Here is a 27968-nt window from a genome sequence, read left to right as displayed (position 1 = left end):
TTTTTTAATGAAATAATAATTCATTATATTATCCCCAATTTATGTTTTCCCTCTACAGCAGCGGTTTCCAACCTGGGAGGCGCGCCTCCCAGGGGAGGCGCGATCTATTGCCAGGGGAGGCGCCAAAATTTTTGAATACATTATTTTTTATACCATAATATCTACAAATAAATAAAAGTTCATATCTTAACGTAACATTGAAAATTCAGTGCATGAATGTTTATTTTAATATATAATACATATATTTAAATCCTATTAAAAAAATATTTGGAGCGGAGAAATTTAAAAATGGCGCTTTTGCAAACGCTCTGTTTCGGTAATGCACAAAACGACCGCTGGTTGCATGAAAACAATAACCTCAAATTTAAATGTCACTCGTAGCTAAAGTGTCAACTGAAGCGTGTAGGCAGGGTGTGATATTTTTTTTTTAAATTGTTTTTGACGTGATTTCTTTAATATAATATAACAATAATACATGTCTCCACTTTTAAATGATTTCTACGCCAGATATATTGAAGCAAACAAAAATCTATTTCCTGAGTTCTTGGTTAGTTTGCTAATGCATTTTTCATATAATTTTATTAATAGTAAAAAAGTCGCCTGCGGCGCTGCTTTGTTTCAGGATTATTAAATATTTTTAATATATGGGTGAAAGATCCTGGCCTGTGGGCCCTATTCACTATGTGGAGCTCATGATAGAATCCATCAATTTTTGTCAATGAACGATGATGAATTTGGTTGACTTCTATTAAAATTGATTGTGGTAATAAACAAGCTCATTCGTCGCATGAAAAAAAAATTAATTAAAAAATGAATTTGATATAAGTAAGTAGTAAAAACTTGTGTGTTAAAAAAGTGTCTGTATTATTTAATGAAATAAAGGGGGGGAGGCGCCAAGATTAGATTATTTTTAAAGGGAGGCGTAGTAACATAAAGGTTGGAGACCACTGCTCTACAGTGAACCTCCAATGTTACGTATTAAGGGATTGACAAAAAAAAAACATAAATTAAGGGAAATGTGAATTTGGAGTAAGTATTGAACATTAAATTTTTTAATAAGAAATCATACAAATTAATTTGGAGCATATTATTATATTGACGTGTTCCTTCACCTTTTTGAGAATATTCCTATTCACCTAAACTGAAAGATGTTTTTCTTTCCACCAAATTCCCATCATCTATGGATCGCACCCCACTGCCCCCTATATTTCACATAGTAACATATCCTTTAACGCATGGGTCGTCAGGAAGGGTTCTTAGTGAGAAGTCAGTATTGCAGAGAACAGGCGTTTATTGCACAAGAAATTCTAGTCAGCATAACACAGTCGAGTTACAGTATAGCGGTACATATATCTCGAGGTGCTTAAATACATTGGTGTCACTTAATTGCGAGTGGAAGACACAGGAGAGAGCATCAGCTACGCCCGGCTACGGGCACAAGCGAAAAGCACTTATGAGAGAGATAGATGCCGTAATTGATTTACAAAAATTGCACTGGGAGATTCTATATAACATAAAATAAATAATATATAAAGTTATATACTAGATAACAATTTTACAGAAGTTAAATATGAATGATTCTGTACAAAATAAAAGGAAATGATGTTACTTATAACCAGTGGCAGCTCGTGGATATTATATCTGGGGGTGCTGCGGTTGATTAAAAATAAAAATAAATGATTATTTGCATTATATTTTACTATCAACATCAAAATTATTAAAATTAAATATTATAAGTGTTTTTATTTCATTATAAAATTGATTCTTCTGTCATTTTTCCTTGAAAGAAGGTCTATCACTTTTAGTTGCTCTTGACATCTGTCGCGACTCGCGTCACGCGTCGCTAGTAGCTCAGAGTCGCTGTCCCGACAACATTCGCAACACGAAAATAGTATTTTCGTATTAGTATTTCTGTCCAAGCGGCAGTACCAGACTAAGCTCTGAGCGGCGAGCCCCTTAGCCAATTCTATCGAAAATGGTACTGCATGAAATCATGCAATGCATCACTTTCATCGCTGTTAAGATAATTATTATTGGATGTATCGGTGCGTGGGCAAGCTTAACACACTTAAATAATATTAATATTTTCATATAATATACATAAATTTATGTATATTATATTATTACATTTTTCTCAATTTGCTTGGTGGTGCTGCAGTTCCGCAGTGCATATGGACGAGCCGCCACTGCTTATAACTACTGTATTGTCAAAAAAACCTTATGGTAAAACAGTAAGGGGAACGGAAAGTTTTGAACATGTTGAAAGTCGTTACCATGTGCGCGTAGGCCAACAGACCAATTGTTAAGACCATCAGTGTGCGTTTATGTCGCCTGCAACATGCTATACCAAAGTAATATTTCGTGTGCATCATGTGACACACTTTCCATTCCCCTGTTTGTTCATTGTTGATTTATTCCAATGTTGAAGACTCTTCGTTCGAAGCATTTCGATGATGAGTAGCCATGTGCCCCTTAAGAGAACACTTTTGTGTGAAAGCCTTGCTGCAGATCTCACACACGTGACGCTTCTCGCCGGTGTGAATCTTCATGTGCTCGGTCAGGGTGTACTGTCGGAGATACTTCTTTCCGCAAACCGTACACTCAAAGTTTCTCTCTCCGGTGTGTGTCAACATGTGAATCCTCAAGGAAGGCTTTGAGAAAAATTCCATTCTGCAAACTTCGCACACATAGTTTCGTTCGTTGAGGTGTATGGCGCGGATATGCATTGAACGCAGGCCAGACCTTGAGAAAACGCGGGTACACAGATGACACTTAAACCGTTGAGGTGCTTGCCCGTGGGCGACTACTAGATGCTTCTGTCTTTTGTGGTAGCCATCAAAACGTTCGTCGCATGTGGGGCACCTAAAAATAACAATTGTATATTGTATTACTACAATGGTGTCAGCTAGTGGAGGTAGGCTGTGGAAATCCAACATAAATGGTGAAAACTAAGCTTTGTCAGTCATACTTATTTGTTTACATTGAATTTTGATTACAAATCGCAAATGGTGTTCGTCAGTTTTTTAAATTTAATAGAGAAAATTGCCATATTAGACACTGTCATTCCATTTTCATCAATGCAATGCTGCCGTCGCTAGTTAGATTTATATAACGTCAACATAATATACATTAGGTTCAAAGCAAATAAAAAATATTATGAATTGCGAATCTGCAATCAAATTAATCGTTTGATTAGTGAGTTGATTTTTAAGTTTTTCCAAATATTTCTTTTTGTTACTATTACTTACTACTTTCATTACACACACATTATAGCAGTGTTTCCCAACCAGTGTGTCGCGACACACAGCATTACAGTAAAAACAAGATCAGTGGCTCCCAACATTTTATGAAAATATATTTTTCATTCATTTCCCACTTTTTCTATTTATTATTATTACACTATTATTACTTGGATAAACTATACAACAAATTACTCATTAAAATAAAATAAAAAATATTTTTCTTACATACATAATATTCTTATACATACATATATTCTTACTTACATTACTTTACATACATATACAGTTGAAATTGTAAATTATCAAAAAAATGTCTCAAATTGCAAGCTTCGTATTTTTCCGCTAGGTGCCTCTGCTGGTATAAGCATCCCCCTTAAAGTGTATTTTTCTTTACAAAATGTCGTCCAAGGTTAACTTTTCAACAACATTGGAATGAGCCGTGTTTGCAAATAGTAGCCTCATATCATTGATATTAAATCTATGTATTATACTTATATACAGGGCTTTTTTTTTGTTGTGGAACGGCATTCCGGCACCTTTTTTCACGGTAGGTATTTTTAATGTTTCAAAAGCAATTAGATGAAACAATGTTCGCGCTTACAAAACTATCGCGTTTGATATATGCATTGAATTCTACTACCATTTCTGCAAGTGAATGTGAACGCGAAGTTTCGCAAATGAATCTAATTATTACCTAACAATAAGAGCTTCATTGAAGACCAAAAGAGTTTCAGGACTTTTGTTCATCAAACTCGTCGGACCACCTTTGACCCTTTTTGGTCCTTCAAAATAATATGTTGATCGGGCGTTACTCAGAGGAAGACGTTCGGCCATAAACTCTAACACTAAGAAAAGGAATCAAGACGCTTTGCCTGACAAAATTGGACTGAACTTTGGAAATCACCATGGCCCCCAGCCTGGGGAATTGAACGGATAAGTGAGATAAACGTACATCACAAATTTGCTCCAATCGTAAAAAAAATCACGCGCTAGTTTCCTTCAGGCGTATTAAGATTTTAAAATACAAAATTTGTGGTTGCATGATTGCACTTTTTGGTTAATGTTTGTTGGTACACTGAATACCCTCAATTTTACCTCGAGCACCATTTGAAAAACACTACTATAGAAAATTGAAAATAATTTTCTTTAGTAAGTAAATAGTTCGTTGTGAGTGTGAGTGTTGTGAGAGGGAGTGAGTTCCGGCACCTTTGTTTTTTAAAAAAAAGCCCTCGATATATCTATGTAGTATACTTATTTATATATTTAAAGAAATAACATTTTATTTGAAATTAAAATTTTGACGATTAAAATAAGGTGTGTACAGCCATACTTAATTCAAAGGATTAATATTGAAATGCAATCTCACTTGTAAAGTTTGAATAGTTTATCTCCATGTTTAAGTTTCGTGTGCACTTTGAGGTATTCCTTAGACTTAAACTGTCTTTCCGGACACAGATCGCACGAGTACGTCGTGGGCGAATGAGATGATCTGTGCTCGTAGAATTGCTTATAGGTGGCAAACGCCTTGCCGCAGATTTCGCAGGTATAATTGGGGAAATGGCTCGGCATGTGTTGTTGAAGGCGGCGATTCGTCTCGAATGTTACCTCGCATAAACTGCAAAAAACGAAATAATGATTAATACCGCTACCGTAAAATTGGATTACCGTTTATTCAACATACAGTTGAATGACGAAATTTACAACATGAGAATGCGGCAATAGTGTGCAATCTATATACCAGGGATGGGCATGCATGAGGTCAACGAAGGCCACAGTCTGGATTTTCAAATATATAAAGAGTCACACCATAGTCACGTTCTCACGTAGTATTAAATACACAAATTAAATTTTAATACACGCATCTTGTCACTTACAACATTTAGAAAGGAAAACGCGAAAATGCAAGCATAATGGGGAAAGAAAATACCTATATTTTTATAAAGAGATATTGGGAGCCGCACTTAACCCAACGAAGAGCCGCATTTGCCCACGTCTGCTATATACTTATACTTTTCTATACTAATAAATAAATGAAGTGTTAATCAATGTTCTCTGTAAGATGTGCGCGTTTTCATCCCCCGCACAAAAATATTTTAAAAGAAAGTTTAGTTTGCCAGATTTTAGTTTTGCTCGAATGCACGAAACCATCACATGCACAATTCTTTGACTCATTTCTCGGAAGGCGAAGGTCAAGTGCGACTAATGCGAGCACGCAAAATTTTACGTCGAGCGGGATCACTATATCCGTCCCGTTCTATCGCGTGCCAAAGTATATGAGATGTCCGGGGTTCCAGCGGCTAGCTCAGGTGTACATCGAACCCCGGATTCACAAAAAAAGAACGATATATTTATGTTGAGGAGAAATTAAATGAAACCACGTCTGTCTCGTGCGTAACTTGGTATTATCTTATATTTTAAATTTTCTTTACAGGTTTATATATTTTGTTTTTACAATAAGTTTCTTGTTCTTTCAATAAGTTGTTGGAAAAAGGGACGCTTACTGACTTTCTTTTTCTTTTTCTTTTTCAAATTCCCCGTACCCACGCCGTCCAGCAAAAAGGACCCTCGTGATTTGCCAAATTTTATCGCGTGATGCTTTTGATTTGACGAATCACGAGGACCACCCCGGCGCAGGCGCGTGGAGATTTTAACGTTGCCGGCAAGCGCAGCAAAATTTATTATATATGAATACTTATATTTAGTCTTAAAATTATCTCTCTCATCCATCATCATTTATACTTTTTAAATCAAATTAAATTTATATTAATTACACCTTCGCCCAGTATATGATTTTCACACACCGGACGAAGGCCTTTACTTATGAATTAAAAAAAATTACGTAGTTGAGCAAGGAATCAGTTTAGATGTTTTATGAAGCCGTTTCTAGAGGTCAGGGTTACGTTTCGACTTATGACTACTAAATGATTATTTTACACCGGGAGAAGCCCGCCTGTAACAGGGGTGTATCATAAACTATCAATTTGCAGATGGTGCCGAAAAAAAAAAAAAAAAATTCGAACCACAATATTTTACGTATGCTATGGGCGCACCGACAAAAATAGTGCACACTTTTTCAGTCATACTTATTTGTTTTCGTTGAATTAAGAATACATATTACAGATGGTGTTGGTTAGTTTTTTAAATTCATTAAATTTGCCTATAATTGCCATAATTGATGAAAAATATTGGTGACTGACAAAGTTTAGTGTACACTATTATACTACATAAGTAAAATGATGAATACAATAATTATAAATTTAACCTATTTACCACGTCCAAAAACGTGATATAGTTAATAAAAAATAAATCAACCTTTATGGTGCCATCAAATAAGTTAATCGCATGATACACAGCATCATGAAACATCATATTCGTCCTGTGACGGGGTATTATGAAGACCATAGCCGGCTCGCACATCAGAACTCGCCTCATGCGCCGCATGTCGAATTCATCGATGTGACGTCATCGTCATCCACATAACAAACGTTGTCAAATGGAGCTTCGCAGATTGGTCGAATGCGACTGAAAAACATCTTATGTTGCAAAGCGGCAGATCGAGTAGCGACTCCATGAATATGTTGGACGCCGATAAAGCCGATCGCGCGCCTGCACAAAGCGCTTGACTCGGCCATTTTTGCCATTCGTATCTAGACGTCACTGCTCGCCGGTGGCCATTCTGCTGCAATAAATGATGCACTGTGCATTGATATATGCCTAATTGACGGATGAATCCAATTTTTTCGCCTTCTTCTTAAATGTCTGCAGTACCAATACATAACAATCGCTGTTTCAGCGTCTGATGACATATTTGCTTAATGGCATCTGGCCAGAGTACTTATGAGTATTTTGACGTTTCGAGAAGCGAGTGTCTCTTGTAGATGTGCGCGTTCGTCACAAGCAACAATTTTATTAGTTTTGATCTGAGAGAGTTATGAGCGATATTGGTGGGAACATGAAAATTAATATTTGCCAGTGTATAAGGATTGTAAATGAACCCACGAAGAAGTAAAAAGATGAATTATGATTAAATGAACATTGAATATATTGAAAAGAAGAACTTGAACAAGAATTGAAAAGAAAACACTGTTTTTTGTAATTACATAAAAGAAAAGTATTCAACTTTCTTGAATATTAATGAGTGAGTAACTCGATTTACATTATTTTTTTAAAATATATATAATACTCCTAAGTAATAGAGCTCTCTGTTCGGTAAGGTTAGGTTATTATTCATTGAACAATGTGAGTTATGACACCAACAGTCGACTTTGTCAACGATTTTCACATGGTGTAAAGTGACTTTTGATAGCCAACTATTTTTCTTTATATAGATTAATGCCTTTAGAATCACTTGGTATATATTTAACTAAAAAATGACTGCAAAATGTGAGTTATGACTCTAGGCCAAGGGTCTGCAGTTTGTCAAGTGAGAAGAGCCAAATTGTCAAGGAAACAGGATAACAAAGGTACCAGAGAGCCGCATATAATATGTAATATACATAATATATGGATTTTTAGGGGAAAATATTTCAAGATTTTTTATTAAAAAAATTAATTAGAACAGCGTCCATGCATCGCTTTTGATAGCTTTACTATATATGGCAAATAGCTACTTATTTTTAATTGAATACATGATTGTAAATTTTCATCCGTTATTCTTAGTTAGTGTACAGTGTGCATAGTGTAGTTACAATATGTCAGTGGCGAGGAATATAGGTAGGCTGTTGAATATATTGAAAAGAAGACCACTTACTCGCATTTCAATTGGCCGATTTCTAACTTGTATGGCAACACATTGTCAAATCTTAGTCGAGGCCGTGGCCTGTCAGGGTATCTATGTAGCGCATATGAACTGCTTGCTCCCGGTAGACTGAAACAAAAATGACTATATTTAGAGACATTAATACATACAGCACCAACAGGGCTATTCCAACTAGTTAACACGATAAAACCTTTCTGTTTTTTGTTGATAAGAAATAACACGGATATCGCTCGGGTAAATTCTGTATATAATGTAGTTATCCAGCGACATCCCAAGACAAAATGCCGCCCTTAGGCAGCGCCAAAATGCCAGCCTATTTTTATTCAGTATTTTTTATCATCCTTTGATGACTCCAATATCTAAGAAATGTGTTGTATGAATACATTACTAAAAAATATATATACCAAAAAATCTAATTTAAATGCCATCTCTACTTCAATAGACAACATTGCGAGTCCACGGTTTCAGATACATTTAAAAATACACCTGACAACTATCAAAACTCGCGAATCACTGGCAAAAATATTTGGATAAATTAATTAGATAAGTACCTATGGACCACCTATAATTCAAATATAATTCACAAATCTGCACGTGTCATTGCTGGTCATCAAGGACGTGACGTACAAGGGCAAAGGAAGTAAATTAGACATTGCGAACCCGACAAAAAAATTACAGTCCTGTTAAACTTTTTATGTTGATTAATACGTTTTGTTTTCTTTTATTTTGTTAACTGTCAATTCATGGTGGAACTGCATAATACATTTTGCTTCCAACCAGTAAGCTGATTTTTTTAATGGAAAGATATTTCCGTTATTACTAAGTTAACACAATCACTGCTGACCTTTTAATTACCACATTTAAATAACACATTAATTATATCTAATGGCCAACGACTCCAAACGCGCCAGTCGCGGTGTTAGCACTAAATGAGTTTAAGTACCTATTCCTATATATATCTAATGATTCTCCTCGATTTGCCGCCCTTAGAGTAACTGCCGCCCCCAAGCGACGCTCAATCTACCTACCCCCGCGGGACGTCACTGTAGTTATCTAAATTGTAAGTTAACATTTAACAGCTGCTGCGCATGCACCAGACCGCTGACATTTTTTTATATTATGTCAGTTTGATATTTGTTTAACCTAAAAAAAGAAATGAAATTGTATAATATGCAATATATCTCGGTTAGTTATATTGGTTATATAGTTATATAGTTAAATTGCCCTGACGATTAACCCACCTGTCAATAACCTGGGGGTATTTGTCCGATGGATAATTTTTCTAGAACTTAAGGTTCAAATAGACTATATGACGATCGGGCACATATATGCTAAGAGAGTTTTAGTGTCTATGATCAAATCTATGCCTTTCCGACATTTATACATACATATTGTATGACAGCTATGACATCGTATTTACACTCTGTGACACCCTGTGACACAGGACGCCAACATAAGAAACGGGTTTTTCGACATATATATCACCGATCGTCATAGAGTGTATTTGAAGCATAACCAAATTCGGGTACTGACAGTGGTTTGACGCTTTCTTAGGGTTTCTCGCAGTCCACGTGGGCTGGGTCTTTCCGGTAGTTTGTTTTGACAAGTAGAATAGTGAAATGTACTTCGACCCATAATATATAAAAAATTTAAAAACCAATGAAGAGCGCAATGTGACAAGGAAAAACCGCAAAAGAAACCAAAAAGGCAGACAAGAATAGACAATGTGATAGAGGCCGTTAATATAATGAAATGGAAATGGGTTGGACATGTCAACTAATGGACAAATGCATACAGTTCAGTTGTGAGGGGTGGAGGTGGGCTGTTAAGATTCGACATAAATAGTGCACACTAAACTTTGTAAGTAATATGTATTTGTTTTCATTGAAGTAAGAATATACATTGCAGATGATACTGGTTAGTTTTTAAAATTCAATTAAACCCTGCCTAAACCAAACAATAATAGTTTAGGTATGCCATGGGTGATCCAACAAAAATAGTGCACATTTTTTCAGTCATACTTATTTGTTTTCTTTGAATTAAGAATACATATTACAGATGGTGTTGGTTAGTTTTTTAAATTTCATTACGCCCTGCCAAAACCAAACAATAATAGATAGATGAATATTTTTTGATTATTATCTATTATGGCTTGGTTTACTCAGGGTTTAATTGAATTTTAAAAACTAACTACCACTATCTGCAATTTGTAGTCTTAGTTCAATGAAAACAAATACCTATATATTACTTACAAAGTTTAGTGTGCACTATTTACGTCGAATCCAGTTTACCTCCACTCTTCGCCACTGATACTGTGGTACCCATGGGCCAACCACGCATCATTCTAAATGACGAACTCATTCGACAAATGTATGTGGCAGCGAAAAACTAGTAGTAAAGAGTAGGTAAGGAGGGTCCTTCATCCAGCAGTGGCGAAGGGTAGAGGTAGGCTGTTAAGATCCGCCATAAATAGTGCACATTAAACTTTTTCAGACATACATATTTGTTTTCATTGAAATAAGACTACAATTTACAGATAATGTTGGTTAGATTTTAAAAAATCAATTAAACCCTGAAAAACCAAGCCATAATAGATAATAGTCAAAAAATACACGTCTATCAATAAAATATCTAAAATTATGCAATTAAATCATACATAACTTTGAGCATTTTATAGATAGAATAATATTTTTTATTTATTATAGTTTGATTTACGCAGGACTTAATGAATTAAAAAAATGAACCAACAATATGTGTAATATGTAGTTTTAATCCAACGAAAACAAATAATTATGAGTGAAAAATTGTGCACAATTTTGTCGTATTGCCCAAATTAGACCAAATCTATTATGGTTTCGTTTAGGCAGGGTTTAATTGATTTTTAAAAACTAACTAACACCATCTGTAAATTGTAGTCTTAATTCAATAAAAACAAATAAATATGACTAACATAGCTTAGTGTGCACTATTTATAGCGAATCTTAACAGCCTACCTCCACCCTTCGCCACTGTCATCCAGCAGTGGAACGACCCTGGCTGATGATCATGAAAGACTGAATATATAGAAAACAAGAATTCTTACTTGCATTTTGATTGGTCGATCTTTGAGTAATCAATTGGTATGCAGCCACTCTGGACTGGTGGACGGGTCTGTTGAAGGGAGCTAGGGTGTGATGATAACCGCTTCTCATTGTGATGATTTATTGGCGCAGGGGGGGGTAATCTTTCCTTCAGCTTAAAATCACCATTTGTACTTTCCGCAGATGGGCTATTTCTTTTCGATTGGCTGAAAATATAATTACCAATTTGATACGGAATGTGGTATATATTATGTTTATAACTACATAATCCATAATACGTTGACACAATATTACATTTCATAAAAACATTATATTAGGAGTGAGCACTAATGTAAGATGTCCCTGCAGCCGTGGAAAATAAATCTCAGAATACAAATGTGAAGCTCGCTATAATTGAATCCGCAATGGGAAACGATTCGAAGCTACATATTTGAATAATTAGCTCATGATCGATGAGTGGCAGAAGCCTGTAAGTCACGTGTTCGTATCACGCCTCTGACAAATTCACATATTGTTTTTTCAGTGTGTGTTTGAATCCAGAAAATGGACCGAAAAGGTTGAGGAGGGAATTACTAAAAACCATTCTCGTTAAGAAACCTCTTCAGAAGGTGGCCAAGTCTCATACATTCAGGTTCTATATTGATAAAACAAGTTTCTCTTCAACGTCTTTGTTCATAAATATTGTTTTATACATTACTATTTTGCCAGAGGAAAACTGTAAGGTTCTAAGTGTTTGTCTTCGGCGAAATAAAAGTAACAATGAGGCAGCTGATAATACTACTTCATTGTAAGGTTTGTTTTGTCAAGAATGAACACTTAGAATCATTACTAGTAGACTTTTGGCAAATTATTATTTCGTAATTTACCGGTAAGATTTGGTTTTTTTTATCATTGTAATCTGTGTTGTGAGTCAATGTTTGCTTATTTTAGAGTGTCGGGACTTGTTTCATTCGCATACTGTTAAACTTTTTGATCATTTTGAACGACTCAAAATGGAAGGAGAATCAAATACATCCGAAAATGTCCAACTGATCGAAGATTTGATATACCGGGTTGGCTCACTATTAGCACGCATCACAACAAGAAAGCTCTAATTTCACAAAATATAATATAAATGTGGTAAATTTACGAGATCGATTTCTTTTTATTGTATGACTACCAAAATGCAAAATATAGTAACTTGAAAACTTCAATTGGGCTGCAAAAAGTCTTCATTTGGGCCGCAAGTTGGGCATGCCCGTTCCAAGTGTTTGTTTTTGGCAAAACAAAAGTAGCAATGAGGGATCTTATAATAAATACTACTTCGGGTTTTGTCAAAGATGAACACTTGGAACATTGTAGTATTAGGCTCGCGATTTATTAATTATTGTAGAATTACATCAAGAGTGATAATTCATGTTTGTTTTTTGTCAATTGAGTGAATACCTATGTTTATTTTTCTGTATGTCGTCTGAGATGGGTGGCAGGTCCTCCTTGAAATCAGAGTCACCAGAGAAAGAAGTGTCAATTTCATAATCACTATCAACATGCTGATCATCTTTGGAGACTGTTTTCAAACCATCATCATCGCATAAATCCAAACCTGTGGACATATTTCTAGACGATTTTGATGATCCTGAAATATAAGGAACAATTTTGAATAATTTCAGAACCTATTAGAAAAATTCCTAGAAACAATGTTCAGGTGATTACACTTACCCATTTAGCTATTGATCCAACTGACATTTGTTTATATTTATAACTATGCTGTCTGAGATATTTAAAATTCCAAGGTTTAAAGTCATGGTATCCCTTATTATAGCGGATTAACCTTTTGGAGTTTATGCACTGATACAATAATTATTGTTCAACCAATGCCATGCACCACTGTAAGGAGAAAAGGCTGGCCGAGCGGCATAAACATCGGCTTATAATGTTGTGGGTCCCAGGTTCGAATCATGGGGCATGGCAAATATACAATATATTATTTTTCAATTTGTGTTTGTAGTCAGGGTATGGACCGAATAGGTTGAGCATGTGGATAACATCCAAAACAAAAATCTGTTAACACAAACCTCCGCTCTGTGGAGGCCCATATGATCCTATTAGGATCGGACATGGTCAAAAGAAGAAAGAAAGAAAACAGAAACGTGCACTTTTAGCAGTAGCAGTTTGTATTACTCTCTCAATTATAGATGTTTAATCTTTGTAGTTTCAATTGATATAAGATATCTTACTGTATTGATGTTTGACTTCCTGCTGCGCTTTCTCGACTTGACTCTTAAACTTGACAACATCTCGCAGTTTTTTGATGCACGTCTCGCAGATAAAGTAGATGTCTTCTGATTTATTGCCAAGACTGTTTCCCAACTGAAAGAAAACCAAACCAAATTTTTGGGTGTTGTTTGGGCATAACCTATTAACTGCAAAATTTACATGAGAGCAATTTTAAACTTTGAATTGCCCCCATACATTTCGGTTAATTTTTTTGTTGTCTAACATTGATATACATTTTAAAATATATAAATATGACAATAATTAGATATACTTTTTTTTTTAAATAACCATGCCCTTGCTGTAGTTGATGTTGCTGTTGATGTGCAGTTAATTATGTTCCTCCATTTAAGTATATCTTTAATTTTCTTTATTCATTAATTTTGTGTAGTGTTCTTGTGATGTTTTATTGTATAGTATTTAGTAAGGTTTTTGGAGGTCAATTTCATGGTTATGCTGTCTACGTAGAGTTCTGAGAGTCCATCACTCCTTTTATAGTATAGGACAGTCGTTAATGACATGCCACACAGTTTGATATGTGTAACCATCCCATGGACAACAGTCATCGTTCTTTCATTAAAATCTTTTTAGGCTCGCACTGCTCTGTGACCTGTTGGTATCTGTGTGAGTTTTTGTGATATTTTGTTATCAAGTTATAGTTATTGTATTGTTATATTAAGTTATTGAGCATTTCTGATGTTTTAAGTGGTCACGATCGCTGTATGGAAGAGACATCCCCATGGATAATACATACTGTCAGCAGTAAATCCATGCACGTGTAAACTGGGCATAAACTAAACCAGATGACCAACATCAACACGTGTTTGATTTACCTCAAGTACATTTAAAAATTTATTCTTTGAGGGAATGTAATTTCTTTCGAAATTGAATATCATTGGTTCTCACCTGCATGCAGAAGCAATAGTCAAGCATCTCTGAATACGCCTCATATCTTCCATTGTGATAATGTTTCTTAATCATGTCTTTTAGGTTATTTTCATCTGTAGACATACAAGTCTGACAAAAGTCCTCCGCATCGTCAGAAGAATCGAAGTCTTCCAGCATCATATTGGAAATATATTCAAGATTAATACCCAGCGATCAGTGTTTGAACAATAATTCTGTTATGATATCTAAATGTTTTGATGAAGTGGACTAAAGAAAGGGTCTTTAGTTAGTTTTGACAGCTCTAATATTATTATCAGAAATAGTTGTAAAAGCCTAACCGGAGATTGGCAAATCTATACAAAGTTGTTTCATTATTTTTCGTTAGATCTAAATCCCATTTTTTATCTACATCCTGTAGGAATACTGTAAATTATAATACATAAATTGTGCATTTTAATGCTCACTTTGACGTTTGAAAAGTCTATCGTTTGTCATAGACAAATAATACTGTCATAGACTAAATTTGATACCCTATTCAGTATTGCTCTCGGGGTAGTCTGTAACCCCTAGAGAGCGCGTCTCCAGGTGGCGGATAAGCCGGGTCTACACTCGGGACTTTTTCATACGTCTCACGAATTGAACTCAGGGCATGCGTCGTCGACCTTGAAATCGGGTTGAAAATGGCCGCCATTTTGTGATGAAAGTACTAACGCACTGCAATCCGACCGGCTTGGATTTCTGTTCAACACCCCAGCAGCTTCGTATTTTTTCGGTAAGATTCGGGTCGTTCGTGCATTTGGCTGTCAGTTGCGTTGTCAATAAATGTATTTATTAGAGTCTATTTGATCATATTGGATGCATTTTAGTATTGGAATATTACGATTTTTTGCAAAATGTCGACTGAAATGATTACAATGGATTTTATTGAGAGTAAGGGCACATTGCGCATTATGGGATATAACCATAAAGACTATACGAACCAACTGAAGCGCAATGATGCCTATATATTATTGGTAGGAAAATTTGGAATGTCAGTTTTAGGGGTAAAAATAAAATGTTTACGGTTCTACTTTTCCAAGGAGTGCCATAAAACAAAGGGAACAAAGAGTGGCGCTGGGGCTAACAACAAGCATGAATCCTCGTGGTTTGCATACGAGTCAAATGGCATGTCGATAACAGGGGTTAAAAATAAAATTGAGAGCTTGAGTTCGTATTTTTCAAAGGAGCTCCACAAGACTAAGGAAACAACAAGGAGTGGAGCTGGGGCTACAGCAAAAATGAACCCTCGTGGTTCTCATACGAGTCACTGTTGTGGTGTATCGAATATATTATCTAGTTATAGTAGGTATTCAATGACATATTGTAGTATTGATGTGTCGTATTATGTATAACGCTCACGGTGGCCGCGCGGCTTAAGCGTTGGACTATTATGCCGTGGGTCCCAGGTTCAAATCCTGGGTCTGGCAAGTACACATATTGCTTTTCAATTTGTGTGTCAGGGTAAGACCTAATAGTTTGAGCAAGTGGCCGACACCATTTTGCCTTTGACATCCGTGTAAAGTTCTGAAAACGGACGTTTTCATTCGATTCTGTTGCCCTCATTATTCCGAACAGTAGTCAGAAAATATATTATACTAGCTGAGCCAGCTGGCTCTCGCCAGTCTGTCTCGCTAGGTCTTGCAGACAGCTTTTCATCATAGTGACTTGGTGTTGGATTTTAATATAATAATTGTAAAGTGTGTATAGACGGCGCCATAGTTTTCCCTTCGGGATGGATTTTCATTCACGAAATTCATTGAAAATTTATCTGATTTGTCAGTATTACGATATGCATGTCGTCACTGCAAATACAAATTTGGAGTCATGTGCGTAGTCTATTCTGGAGTCTGGCCTTCTCAATATCATCTGACACCATTTCAGGCTGCTAAGCCTAGCAAAACAGCTGGCAATCGCCGATTGCTACCACTGTCATTATAATTTTAATACAATATATGTGTAGGTAGGTATGTGCATTTAAATATGATAAATAGTTATACATCTCAATCGTGATTATCATAAATAGCGATCCAATATAACGCGAATATTAATCTCTTTCGGGTCCCATTTACATAATAAAAAAAGGTTAGCAGCATAAAAAATAAATTTAAACATTATTTTGTTTCATTGTCTATAAAAAATAAATGCTTGGAGCCACAGAATAATATTTTAAAAATCATATTTTGTTTTAAAAATTAACCTTAAACAATATAGTTTCCCGGTGCGGGACATTCATATCGAGACAAATGTTGATAAATAATGAAGTAATACATATTATATCTGATAAGAATAGGAATTTATAAGACCTAAAGATGTGGAATCAGCTTAAAAAGGCCTTCATCCAGCAGTGGATTGATACAGGTTGATGACGATAATGACGATATAAATGGGTAGGTATATAAAATCACAAATTTAAAAAAATATTGCAGTTTATATGACCAAGAAGAGTAGAATTAGGTTGGGATAACCTTCATCCAGCAGTGGATTAATCTTGGTTGATGATGATAATGACGATATTATGAATGGGAAAATATAACATCAGCAATTTTGATAAATATAGTAATTCATATGACCGACAGAAATTCAAACAACTTAGAGAGGCCTTCATCCACCGGTGGATTGATTCAGGTTCGTAATGATAATGGAAATATAAATAGATAAAATATATTATCACCGATTTTGATAAATACAGCAATTCAAATGACAGAAAGGAGTAGAATCAGGCATGGGAGGCCTTTATCCAGCAATAGATGGGTTCAGGTCAATGATGATAAGGACGATAGAAATAGGTATAATATAGTAGTAGAATCAGGTTGCGGAACTCTTCATCCAGCAGTGAATTGATCCTGGTTGATGATGATGATGATATGAATATGTAGATAAATGTAATATCACCGATTTTGATAAATACAGAAATTCATATCACAGAAAGGAGTAGAATCAGGCTAAGGAGGTCTTTAAGTAGTGGATTGGTTTAGGTCGATGGTGATGATGATGACGATATGAATATGTAAATAAATATAATATCACCGATTTTGATAAATACAGAAATTCATATGACAGAAAAGAGTAGAATCAGGCTAGCGAGGTCTTTATTAAGCAGTGGATTGTTTCAGGTCGATGATGATGATGATGATAATGATGATAATGATGATAATGACGATATGAATATGTAAATAAATATAATATCACCGATTTTGATAAATACAGCAATTCATATGACAGAAAGGAGTAGAATCTGGCTAGGGAGGTCTTTATTAAGCAGTGGATTGGTTCAGGTCAATGATGATGATAATGATAATGACCATATGAATATGTAGATAAATATAATATCACCGATTTTGATAAATACAGCAATGCATATGACAGAAAGGAGTAGAATCAGGCTAAGGAGGTCTTTAAGTAGTGGATTGGTTCAGGTCAATGATGATGATGATGACGATATGAATATGTAAATAAATATAATATCACCGATTTTGATAAATACAGAAATTCATATGACAGAAAGGAGTAGAATCTGGCTAGAGAGGTCTTTATTAAGCAGTGGATTGGTTCAGGTCGATGATGATGATGATGAAGACGATATGAATATGTAGATAAATATAATATCACCGATTTTGATAAATACAGAAATTCATATGACAGAAAGGAGGAGAATTAGGCTAAGGGGGTCTTTATTAAGCAGTGGATTGGTTCAGGTATATGATAATGATGATGATGATGATGACGATATGAATGTGTAGATACATATAATATCACAAATTTTGATAAATACATACATTCATATGACAAAAGGAGTAGAATCAAGCTAGGGAGGTCTTTATTAAGCAGTGGATGGATCCTGGTTGATGATGATGATGACGATATGAATATGTAAATAAATATAATATCACCGATTTTGATAAATACAGAAATTCATATGACAGAAAGGAGTAGAATCTGGCTAGGGAGGTCTTTATTAAGCAGTGGATTGGTTCAGGTCGATGATGATGATGATGATGACGATATGAATATGTAGATAAATATAATATCACCGATTTTGATAAATACAGAAATTCATATGACAGAAAGGAGGAGAATTAGGCTAAGGGGGTCTTTATTAAGCAGTGGATTGGTTCAGGTATATGATAATGATGATGATGATGATGATGACGATATGAATGTGTAGATACATATAATATCACAGATTTTGATAAATACATACATTCATATGACAAAAGGAGTAGAATCAGGCTAGGGAGGTCTTTATTAAGCAGTGGATGGATCCTGGTTGATGATGATGATAACGATATGAATATGTTTTTAAATATAATATCACCGATTTTGATAAATACAGCAATTCATATAACAGAAAGGAGTAGAACCGGGCTAGGGAGGCCATTATCCAGCAGTGGATTGGTTCAGGTCGATGATATAAGAATGATAGAAATAGGTATAATATCACAAATTCGTTAAACCGATAGTAGTAGAATCAGGTTGCGGAACCCTTCATCCAGTAGTGGATTGATCCTAGTTGATGATGATGATGATGATTATGATGACGATATGAATATGTAGATAAATAACATTAGAAATTCAATACTGTCAAGAATACAATCAACGTAGAGAGGCCTTCATCCAGCAGTGTATTTATTGAGGCTCGTGATAATAATGGCATTATATATATCGACGGCCCCAGGAAAAACCATGATAAGTCTAAAATCATAAATGTTCAGGAGAGCGAAAAAACTAAAATATTTACGCTATTAAATTCATCATATAAAATGAGTAAGTTTTTTCTTATCTTATTTAAGTAAATCAGATAGACCATTTTATGGTCTATATTCCTATCAAAATTTAATGGTGATTAATTAATTAACAGCTGAGATAATGTCCAAAAATCGTTTTTATTTGGAATAATATTACGCACTTTATATTTCGACTCGATTCAACATGCTTTTGCGCGGACGAAATAGATTACTGACTCCGCATAACACATTCATATTCTGAGATAGAAACCTTATTTTACGTCGCATTTTTCTTACTCTATACGATTTTATTAATTACAACTATAGTTATAACGCTCTTTTACGGAAAAATTGACATTGAGCAATATTTAACTCGAAATAGTACAGCGTGTCTATAAAATCTTAACAAGGGATATAGGGACATATTGATATATATATATTGTTATACGGAGTTTTTATAATTTAAATGTATTTAAGTATGACTTTTTATGTTTTTTTGCAAATTATTATTGATATTTTTATAAATAATCAGAATATGTACATTACGAAATAATAAACATTCAGGAAAAATGTTTATAATGGAATAATAAAGAAGTTATGAAGAAATTAGTACATAACACTACTTACTACACCATCAATAAAATATCTATTTTTTATACCTACTTCGTAACAAATTTTTCATTAAAAATATAGAATAGATAGAAAAAAACAATATAATGTTAATGGTCATGTATATCGCTAGAACAATTTGAATTTAATTAATATTCAGTACAATTATCGAAACCAGAGAGATAATATATTTCATTAAACAAATCATTGTAAGTTCTAAAGGATATACTGAGTGAATTAAATTAGTAAATATCACTTTAGAACACACATAATTATTATTGTTCAATACAAAAATATTAAATAACTAGTGGAATATAATATTATATTACATAACAATTTGGCACAAATGTACCTACCAAAGCATCGAAATGTTGGAAAAAATATATTTAAGTAGGTTTATTAGTTTCAAAAATTTTAATACTAATAAACCTAAGGAAAGTGTTATTTATAACCTAATAATTATTATAGACAGCTGAATTCACTTTCGTTATCAAATAAGATCGCATTATTAAAATGTTCAGCAGAAGTTAAATTCATATAAAATTTATACTAGGCTTGTATTACATACACATTCTATAATCACGATTAGGTAATTACCTATCTAAAATAACATTGATACAACATTATGTAGTTCTTATGTAACAAGAGTGATAAGTGATAAACTTTTCAGTACCTACCTTCTATTCTCTTTTTTCAATTCAATTTTTGCAACATAATATCTTTCTGTAGGTAATTGATCTTGTAAAATTGTAATTATAAGCTTATAAATATTTATCCAGTGATCATATTAACTATCGTTGTGTTTTTCTAATGTTTATTGTTGATATGAGTTTAATTACCGATTAGTAAACATAGATGGATTATATTTAATTGTCAACATAAATCATGAAATATCAGTATAAGTACGTCTTAATTGAACTCAGTTATGTTAATTAATACGAGGTGTCATGATTGCATTAATATAATTGGAAAGTTAAAATAAGTATGTACCTCCCCAACATTGTAATATTTAGTTTAAAATTTAAATAATCGTGGTACGAATCTGCATTTTTCTAAACGGTTGGCTTTCAAGTAGTATTTTCTTTTAATGATACATTATGTTATCTAATCCAATCGATTACGTAGAGTTTTTTTATTTATCAACAAAACATCGTTTAATATCCGTTGTCATTCATATCACTTTATTTAACTTATTTTGATCGATCTAAAAATTGTATAACTCCGACCGATTTAACTTAGATAAAATAATAATTACTATTTTTGCTAGTTTTCATATTTTAAAACAATCATATTCAATAAATTAATACGAGGTATGTATATATGAGAGTTGGTACTAGATTTTTCAAAACCAATTGATATTTTGTTATATATTTTACCTACCGGGGATACCACATGTTAATCCCATCTCATACATATTATTTACCTAGATTCTAGACAACAATAAATGATTCATAAACTGACTATTATATTACACGTTTTTCGGTAAAATTCTATTGAAAATAATAGATAAAATAAGTTTTCAAAAAACCCGGCTAATCTTTTCTTTTATGTGACCGACATGTAATAATAATTTATAATCCACAGAGCTCGTTTTCGAGAAATATTCAATGTAAAAAGTAAAAATAATATATACCCTTTTATATTATTGCAAACATAAAATTAACACGTCGGACGTATTTAAGTTTTACAATGAGCTTAAGTTGGTCCCAATGTGTACAAATCAATTAGTAAGCCTTTCGGAAATTCTCACCATTTGTAATAATAAAAATGATTTTTTTCACTTTCTTAAGTCATAAATATTATTCCGTAATTAGTAAGAATTTTACTAAAAGAATAATAAAATAAACTCTCTTGTATTTGCTAGCTAGATAAGTCCTTTCTTTTAAATAATAAAATATTTTATAATTTAAACATGAAAATACAGCATGGTTGTTATTATCTATCTACAAAACTAATTTAATAAAAATGTGTCATGCTGTACCGAAAATAAAATAATGTTTTGAAGTTAAAACATAAGATTTTAGGTATAAACATCGGCCTATAGCATCGTGGGTTCCGAGTTCGAATCATGGGTCTTAAAAATAGATACTTACATATTGTTTTTCAATTTGTGCTTGGAGTATGTACCTCAGTGGCGAAAGGTGGAGGTAGGCTGTTATAATCTGACATAAATAGTGCACATTAAGCTTTGTTAGTCATGCGTATTTGTTTTTATTAAACTGAGACTACAATGTACAGATGGTATTAATTAGTTTTTAAAAATCAATTCAATCCTGTCTAAACCAAATCATAATAGTTTTTGTATATTTTGGGCGATCTGACAAAATTGTGCACAATGTTTCATTCATACTTATTTGTTTTCGTTGAATTAAAAATACATATTACACATATTATTGTTATTGAATATTTTTAGATTCATTATGCCCTGCCTAAATCAAACTATAATAGATAATAAATATTATTCTATCTATAAAATATCCAAAATTATGTATGATTTAATGACATAATTTTAGATATTTTATAGATATACAAATATTTTTTGACTATTATCTATTATGGTTTGGTTTCGCAGGGTTTAATTGAATTTTAAAAACTAACCAACACCATTTGTAAAGTGTAGTCTTAGTTAAATGGAAATAAATATATATGACTGACAAAGTTTAGTGTGCACTATTTATGGCCGATTTTAATAGTCTACCTCCACCCTTCGCCACTAATATACCTAATAGGTTTAGCAAGTGGCTGACATCCATTTCTCGAAAGAAAAAAACCTGTTTATATAAACCTCCAATCTGCGGGGGATATTTTAAGTGGGTACGTTTTTAATTGCAAAAAAAAATGTTTTCTAGTGATAGTTAATAATATTTAATTAAAATATGTCGTTTTCTGCTGGGTATTTATTTAAATTAAGTTTATTTATAATTTACATACTTTTTTTACTCATCTAAATAATTTAAACAGTGAATTATTATAATGATATATCCATATCGTTTTCTATTGGATATTTGTTTAATATCAAATAATATAACAATTTCAAACTTAAACATTACCTACAACATTGTTTTTTGGGTATCTAAGTAGATGAGTAATTAACCGAAAATAGTCGAAGAAAGCTTGTGGAGGTCTTTATTTTGCGGTGGATTGAAATTGGCTGATGAATCAAAATTAATATTTAAACATTATTACTGTGTCCTAGTATATCAAAAGTACCTACCTATATTAGTACAAAATAATTCTTTTCTATTTTGTTTGTTTTATATTCAATAATATAATATTTTGATAATAAAACACTAGTACTAGTGACTAGTGAGTAGCTTTTTCACTAAAACTGCATTTACCTACTGCAAATTCCAATATTTTCCGAAGATAAACCAATATATTTTTCAAAACTAATGTGATACGTCAATATAAACCATGCCGTATATTAGGATCTCCGTTAAAGACTGTTATAGCAAGTATAACAACCTTCTTACTCGTAAAATAAAACGCAGTACACTTTTTTTATTGATATATGACTATACTCCTCGGATATTTATGTGAACACAAATTTGGTCGATGCGATATGTAGATATAGAGCACCATTTTCGAAAACCTAACTTTGTCAATTTTTATGCTAGAGACCTGAAATTTTTACAGGACATGCACAAAAAATATTATATTATAAAAAGCTAATAAAACTTAAAACGCTATTTTTAGACTTATCATGGTTTTTCTAGGGCACGTCGATAAATAGGTAGATAATAATATTATATCACTGATTTTGATAAATATAACAATTCATGTGTAAGTAAGGAGTAGAATAAGGCTGAGGAGGCCTTCATCCAGCAGTGTATAGGTCAAGATTGATGATGATAGGGACGAAAAAAATAGGTAGATATTATACAATATCACACATTTTGATAACTATAACAATTCGTATTAATTTCTTTCATTGTTTGCAATGGCAACTTTTTTAGTATGGAAATTAGTAGCCTAGGTAATTATTCAATAACAAAAATAGTGGGTGAATAGCCACAAAGAAGTATTTAAAAAAATCAAATTTGGAATATCACGTTATCTATGATATGACGGACAGTGGCGGACACACCTGTCAGATTTTTATTTACGCAGTGAAATTGTAGCAAGATTATGGTTTTTTCATCGGAAAAAAGTGCGCCAATGCCTACATTACGATATTTGAATAAAAATAATCGAATCCGTTTGTCAAATAGAGGATTAGAAGGTCTTAAGCGACCAGTGTTGCCAACCGTACTATAATTATAGTATTTGTACTATAATTTTCGTCTGCGTACTATATACGATATAAAACAGGTATAGTATGCCCAAAATACTATAATTTTGAGAAATCGGAAAAAAAGTTGCCAATAGAAGAAAAACATCGCCAAAATAATCCGTGAGAAGCAAAAAAAATAAATAATCCGCATGTCTAAAAAAGGTGACGTTAATTACTTAACACAGCGATTTCCAAACTGGGAGGCGCGGAATGTTGCAAAGAGAGGCGCGAAAAATTTAATACAATTAATGTAGCCACAAGTTTGCAGTTTGCAAATGCATAGTTTATAAAACGGCCGCTTGTTATAAACTACACAAAAAAACAGTTCTATAAAAGGTTGTTTCCAAACCTTTCTGCAAGTATGGAGACTAATTATATAATCCCTCACTCCTATAGTATTGTGAAGCGCAATGGCTATCTCGTAAAAAAATGAAATAAAAGGATCAAATTAATCATAATGTTGAAATTTGAGGCAAATTTGTTTAGGAACGATAATTTTGTTGTTAAACTTGTCTATTTGGTTGAAATTTAAAAAAAATTGAGTGAATAAATCAATCCAAGGACCACTAATGCATTCACTGATTTAAAACAACAAAGTGAGGGCATTAATAAAAAATTGGAGCTTTGGAAATCAAAATGACAAAAAAAGTTCGCCATGTCTCCGTTATTTTTAAATGATTTCTATACCAGAGTTCTTGGTTAGTTTGCTAATGCACTTTTCACATTATTTTAATAATAGCAAAAAAAAGTCGTCTGCGGCGCTGCTTTGTTTCGGAACTATTAAATATTTTAAATATATGGTTGAAAAATCCTGGCCCGGGGGGTCCGATTCGGGATGTAGGGTAGGGTCCATGATAGAATCCATTTGTCAATGAACGAAGATGAATTTGGATTGACTATTATTGAAATTGATTGTGCTAATAAACAAGCACATTCATCAAAAATTAATGTAATGTATGTAGTAAAACCTTGTTTATTTTTTTTCATTTTTGTATTCGTAAGTAGGTACATTGTTGACTATTTAAAAAGGTGTCTGTATTATTTAATGAAATAAGGGGGGGGGGAGGCGCCTAGATTAGATTTTTTTTAAAGGGAGGCGTCGCGTACTATATTTTTTGCCGAAATACTATAATTTTGAAGGCACTGTACTATAATTCCACTTTCAAAATATGGCAACACTGTAAGCGACGAAGACGTCATTCTGCTGTATGTTAAAAGAAGTATGGCGAATTGTATACGCTATATGAGAAAATATCAGTTATAAACGTCACGTACCTGTAAAATCATTGAAAATTTCTGAAATGTGGTCAATTCAAACGGTAGATGAATCGGTAGCGCACATTTCGAAGTGAAGATGTAAAAATAACAATAAAATGTCGCTTAAATGAGCTGTTAGTGAATTTTCCAAAATCTCTTAGGATAATAATAATGAAAGATAATAATAATGAAAGATCATTAAATTTAAATCTCTTTAACTTAAATTGATGTAATTACCTACAATATACCTAGTATAATTGTAATATTTATTTTGACAATCAGAATTATTCGTATGACGTTCGGGCATAGAATATTTTATTTGCGAGGGTGAATATCCATACAAGAATAAATATCATTAATGTAATACAAAGTGCACCGATAGATGGCACTAAACTAGTTCCATGACTGGTTTTGTCGTTAGGACACTCTCAATTATGCTTATTTATTACAAATATGATTGTGATAATAAGTTTAAAAAAATAATTAGAATAATTAAGTATTTGTTATTCCAAATTTTACTGTTTTTTTTTTAACTTTTTACACTCGTTTCCCGTACGCTCCGTGGTGGCGCTGTATTGCCGTGAATAATTTTATTCATCACCTGCGAATCTATTTCGATGTATAATCTATGACTCAACGAAGTGTAAGCTGTGATGAACGAATGTAGACAGTAAAACGGATCCATCTCCTCTGCGCATGCACAAAACTTCTCGGTGTAAAACCAGAATTTAAAAGTTGAAGAGGAAGTCGGCGTTGAAGTGACTAAATGGGGACGTAGCTATAGGAGAATGCCCTAATCAAGGGTAGGAGAAAAATAAAATATCTCCCGCGGACCAACAGACCTGGCCCTCCAGGTTGGGGGTTGGGCAGAGGGTTAACCACTCTCTCCCGTGAAAACGCCAAAGGTTACTAACACTACACAATGCCTCGGACATATGGCAACCGCTACTAGACGACCCGGACCAAAAAATGGACTACGAATCGGATTTTGGAACGTACTCAGCCTATACCGAGCTGGCGCAGCTCAAAACCTAGTGGAAGAACTGTCATCCAGGAAACCCGTTGGCCGGATAGCGGAGAACTTATAGTCGGACAGCATGTTATCTACTATAGCGGAAACACAGAGGGGAAACAATTTTTCGGAACAGGTTTTGTGGTCGCCAGAGAAGTAGCAGATGCTATACTTTCTTTTGAACCCGTAAGCGAGCGCTTATGTGTGCTCAGAATCAAAGGAAGATGGTTTAATATATCACAATGTACATGCCCCGCAGAGACTTCAGAAGAGGCCGAAAAGAATGATTTCTATGATTTCCTTGAAGCGACTTTTGACAGGCTACCGGGACATGATATCAAAAACTTCAATGCGAAAATAGGGAAGGAAGCTGTATTCAGACACTTTATTGGAAAGGAGAGCCTACATGATCATTCTAACGAAAATGGTAAAAAAGTGGCTCTCTTCTGCAGCGCCAAAAACTTAATCGCGCGAAGTAGCACTTTCCCTCGTAAAAATATACACAAAGTGACTTGGAATTCAAGGTACAGGAAGACCTTTAACCAGATTGACCATTTTCTAATTGATAGACGACACCATAAATACGAGGGTGGGTCAATAATTCCTTAGAAAAAAGCATTAAAACAGTTTTTATTTTTGTATTTTTTTTTATTTCTCAACATAATCTCCTTGGAGCTCAATACACTTGGTTAGACGTTTCTCAATTTTTTTTAAACCGTCAGAAAAATAAGTTTTCGGAAGGTCCTCAAAATAAGCATTTGTCCGATCGATGACTTCTTCATTTGAAAAAAAACGTTGTCCACTTAGCCATTTTTTTAAGTTTGGGAAAAGGAAAAAGTCACTGGGGGCTAAATCTGGCGAATACGGTGGGTGGTCGACCAATTCGAACTTCAATTCTTCAATTTTAGCCATTGATCGTAAACATGTGTGAACACGGGCATTGTCCTGATGAAAGAGGATTTTTTTCCTGTTTAAATGAGGCCGTTTTTCTTCAATTTTGTTTTTTAGCTGGTCCAATAAAGATGCATAATAATCCCCTGTTATTGTTTTTCCTTTTTCCAAATAGTCAACGAAAATAATTTCACGTGCATCTCAAAATACAGTAGCCATAACCTTACCAGCTGATTTTACGGTTTTCACCTTCTTTGGACATGGTTTGCCTTCGCAGCTTTGACTGTTCTTTCGTCTCGGGAGTATAGTGGTGTATCCATGTTTCATCTACAGTCACAAAGCGACGAAAAAATTCATCCGGATTGCGTTGCATGAGCGACAACAGGGCCTTAGAGGCCACGAGCTTATTGCGTTTATTGTCGACTGTGAGCAAACGCGGCACCCATCTTGCAGAAATATTTTTCATGCACAATTTGTCATGTAAAATAGAAATGACGCTACCTTTTGAGATCCCTGTAACCTCAATTATCTCACTCAACTTTAATCTTTGGTCACTTAACACCATATCGTGGATTTTATTGATCATTTCTGGTGTAGTCACCTCTACAAGACGTCCTGAGCGTGGTTCATCCTTTGTTGATGTACGACCACGTTTAAATTCATTTAACCAGTTATAAATAGTTGCAAGTGAAGGAGCAGATATGCCGTGAACTAAATCCAACTCATTTTTTATTTCCTTTGCTGTTAACCCTTTTATATTAAAATGTTTAATAACAGCTCTAAACTCAATTTTCTCCATTTTCCATTTTCCACAAGCAAATTTTTTTTTTAAATGTACGAGAAACACACAACAACCCGACCAATTTGATTGAAACTTCACAGCATACTGAATCGGTAGTGCCGCTGCATGAAAACAAACCGCTTACAGTACTAGTCGCGCC

General features: G+C 33.8%; 1 protein-coding gene across 3 annotated transcripts; it reads right to left on the bottom strand.

Moving 5' to 3' along the window:
- Window positions 1–2277: 2277 nt before the first annotated feature.
- On the bottom strand, window positions 2278–14852 carry LOC147074783 (uncharacterized). Of its 3 annotated transcripts, none has more exons than XM_085942645.1 (8): window positions 14687–14852; window positions 14241–14389; window positions 13298–13430; window positions 12507–12696; window positions 11084–11287; window positions 7993–8109; window positions 4609–4857; window positions 2278–2862 (listed from the first exon to the last, which is right to left on the bottom strand). In XM_085942645.1, exons 1-8 carry the CDS (start codon window positions 14715–14717, stop codon window positions 2412–2414), a joined length of 1524 nt encoding a protein of 507 aa, XP_085798771.1. In that variant the 5' UTR covers window positions 14718–14852; the 3' UTR covers window positions 2278–2411. The 3 variants fall into 3 exon arrangements, with proteins under 3 accessions (XP_085798771.1, XP_085798769.1, XP_085798772.1); XM_085942643.1 differs by having other exon boundaries at window positions 14561–14740; XM_085942646.1 differs by lacking the exon at window positions 14687–14852 and having other exon boundaries at window positions 14241–14529.
- Between the last annotated feature and the right edge of the window lie 13116 nt (window positions 14853–27968).

The sequence above is a fragment of the Rhyacophila brunnea genome, unplaced genomic scaffold, assembly GCF_057557595.1.
Source record: "Rhyacophila brunnea isolate RB1 unplaced genomic scaffold, BYU_Rbru_1.0 scaffold_15, whole genome shotgun sequence".
Classification (NCBI taxonomy): domain Eukaryota; kingdom Metazoa; phylum Arthropoda; class Insecta; order Trichoptera; family Rhyacophilidae; genus Rhyacophila; species Rhyacophila brunnea.
This window is presented reverse-complemented; position numbering and strand designations above follow the sequence as displayed.

Bases quoted from the DNA above. Each gene is read 5' to 3' on its own strand.
- LOC147074783 (XM_085942643.1), bottom strand. From the start codon at position 14,594: ATGAAACAACTTTGTATAGATTTGCCAATCTCCG. The intron at 13,431-14,240 runs GTGAGAACCAAT...GTTTTCTTTCAG, and splicing joins ACTATTGCTTCTGCATGCAG to TTGGGAAACAGTCTTGGCAA. The intron at 12,697-13,297 runs GTAAGATATCTT...CTTATATTTCAG, and splicing joins GGAAGTCAAACATCAATACA to GATCATCAAAATCGTCTAGA.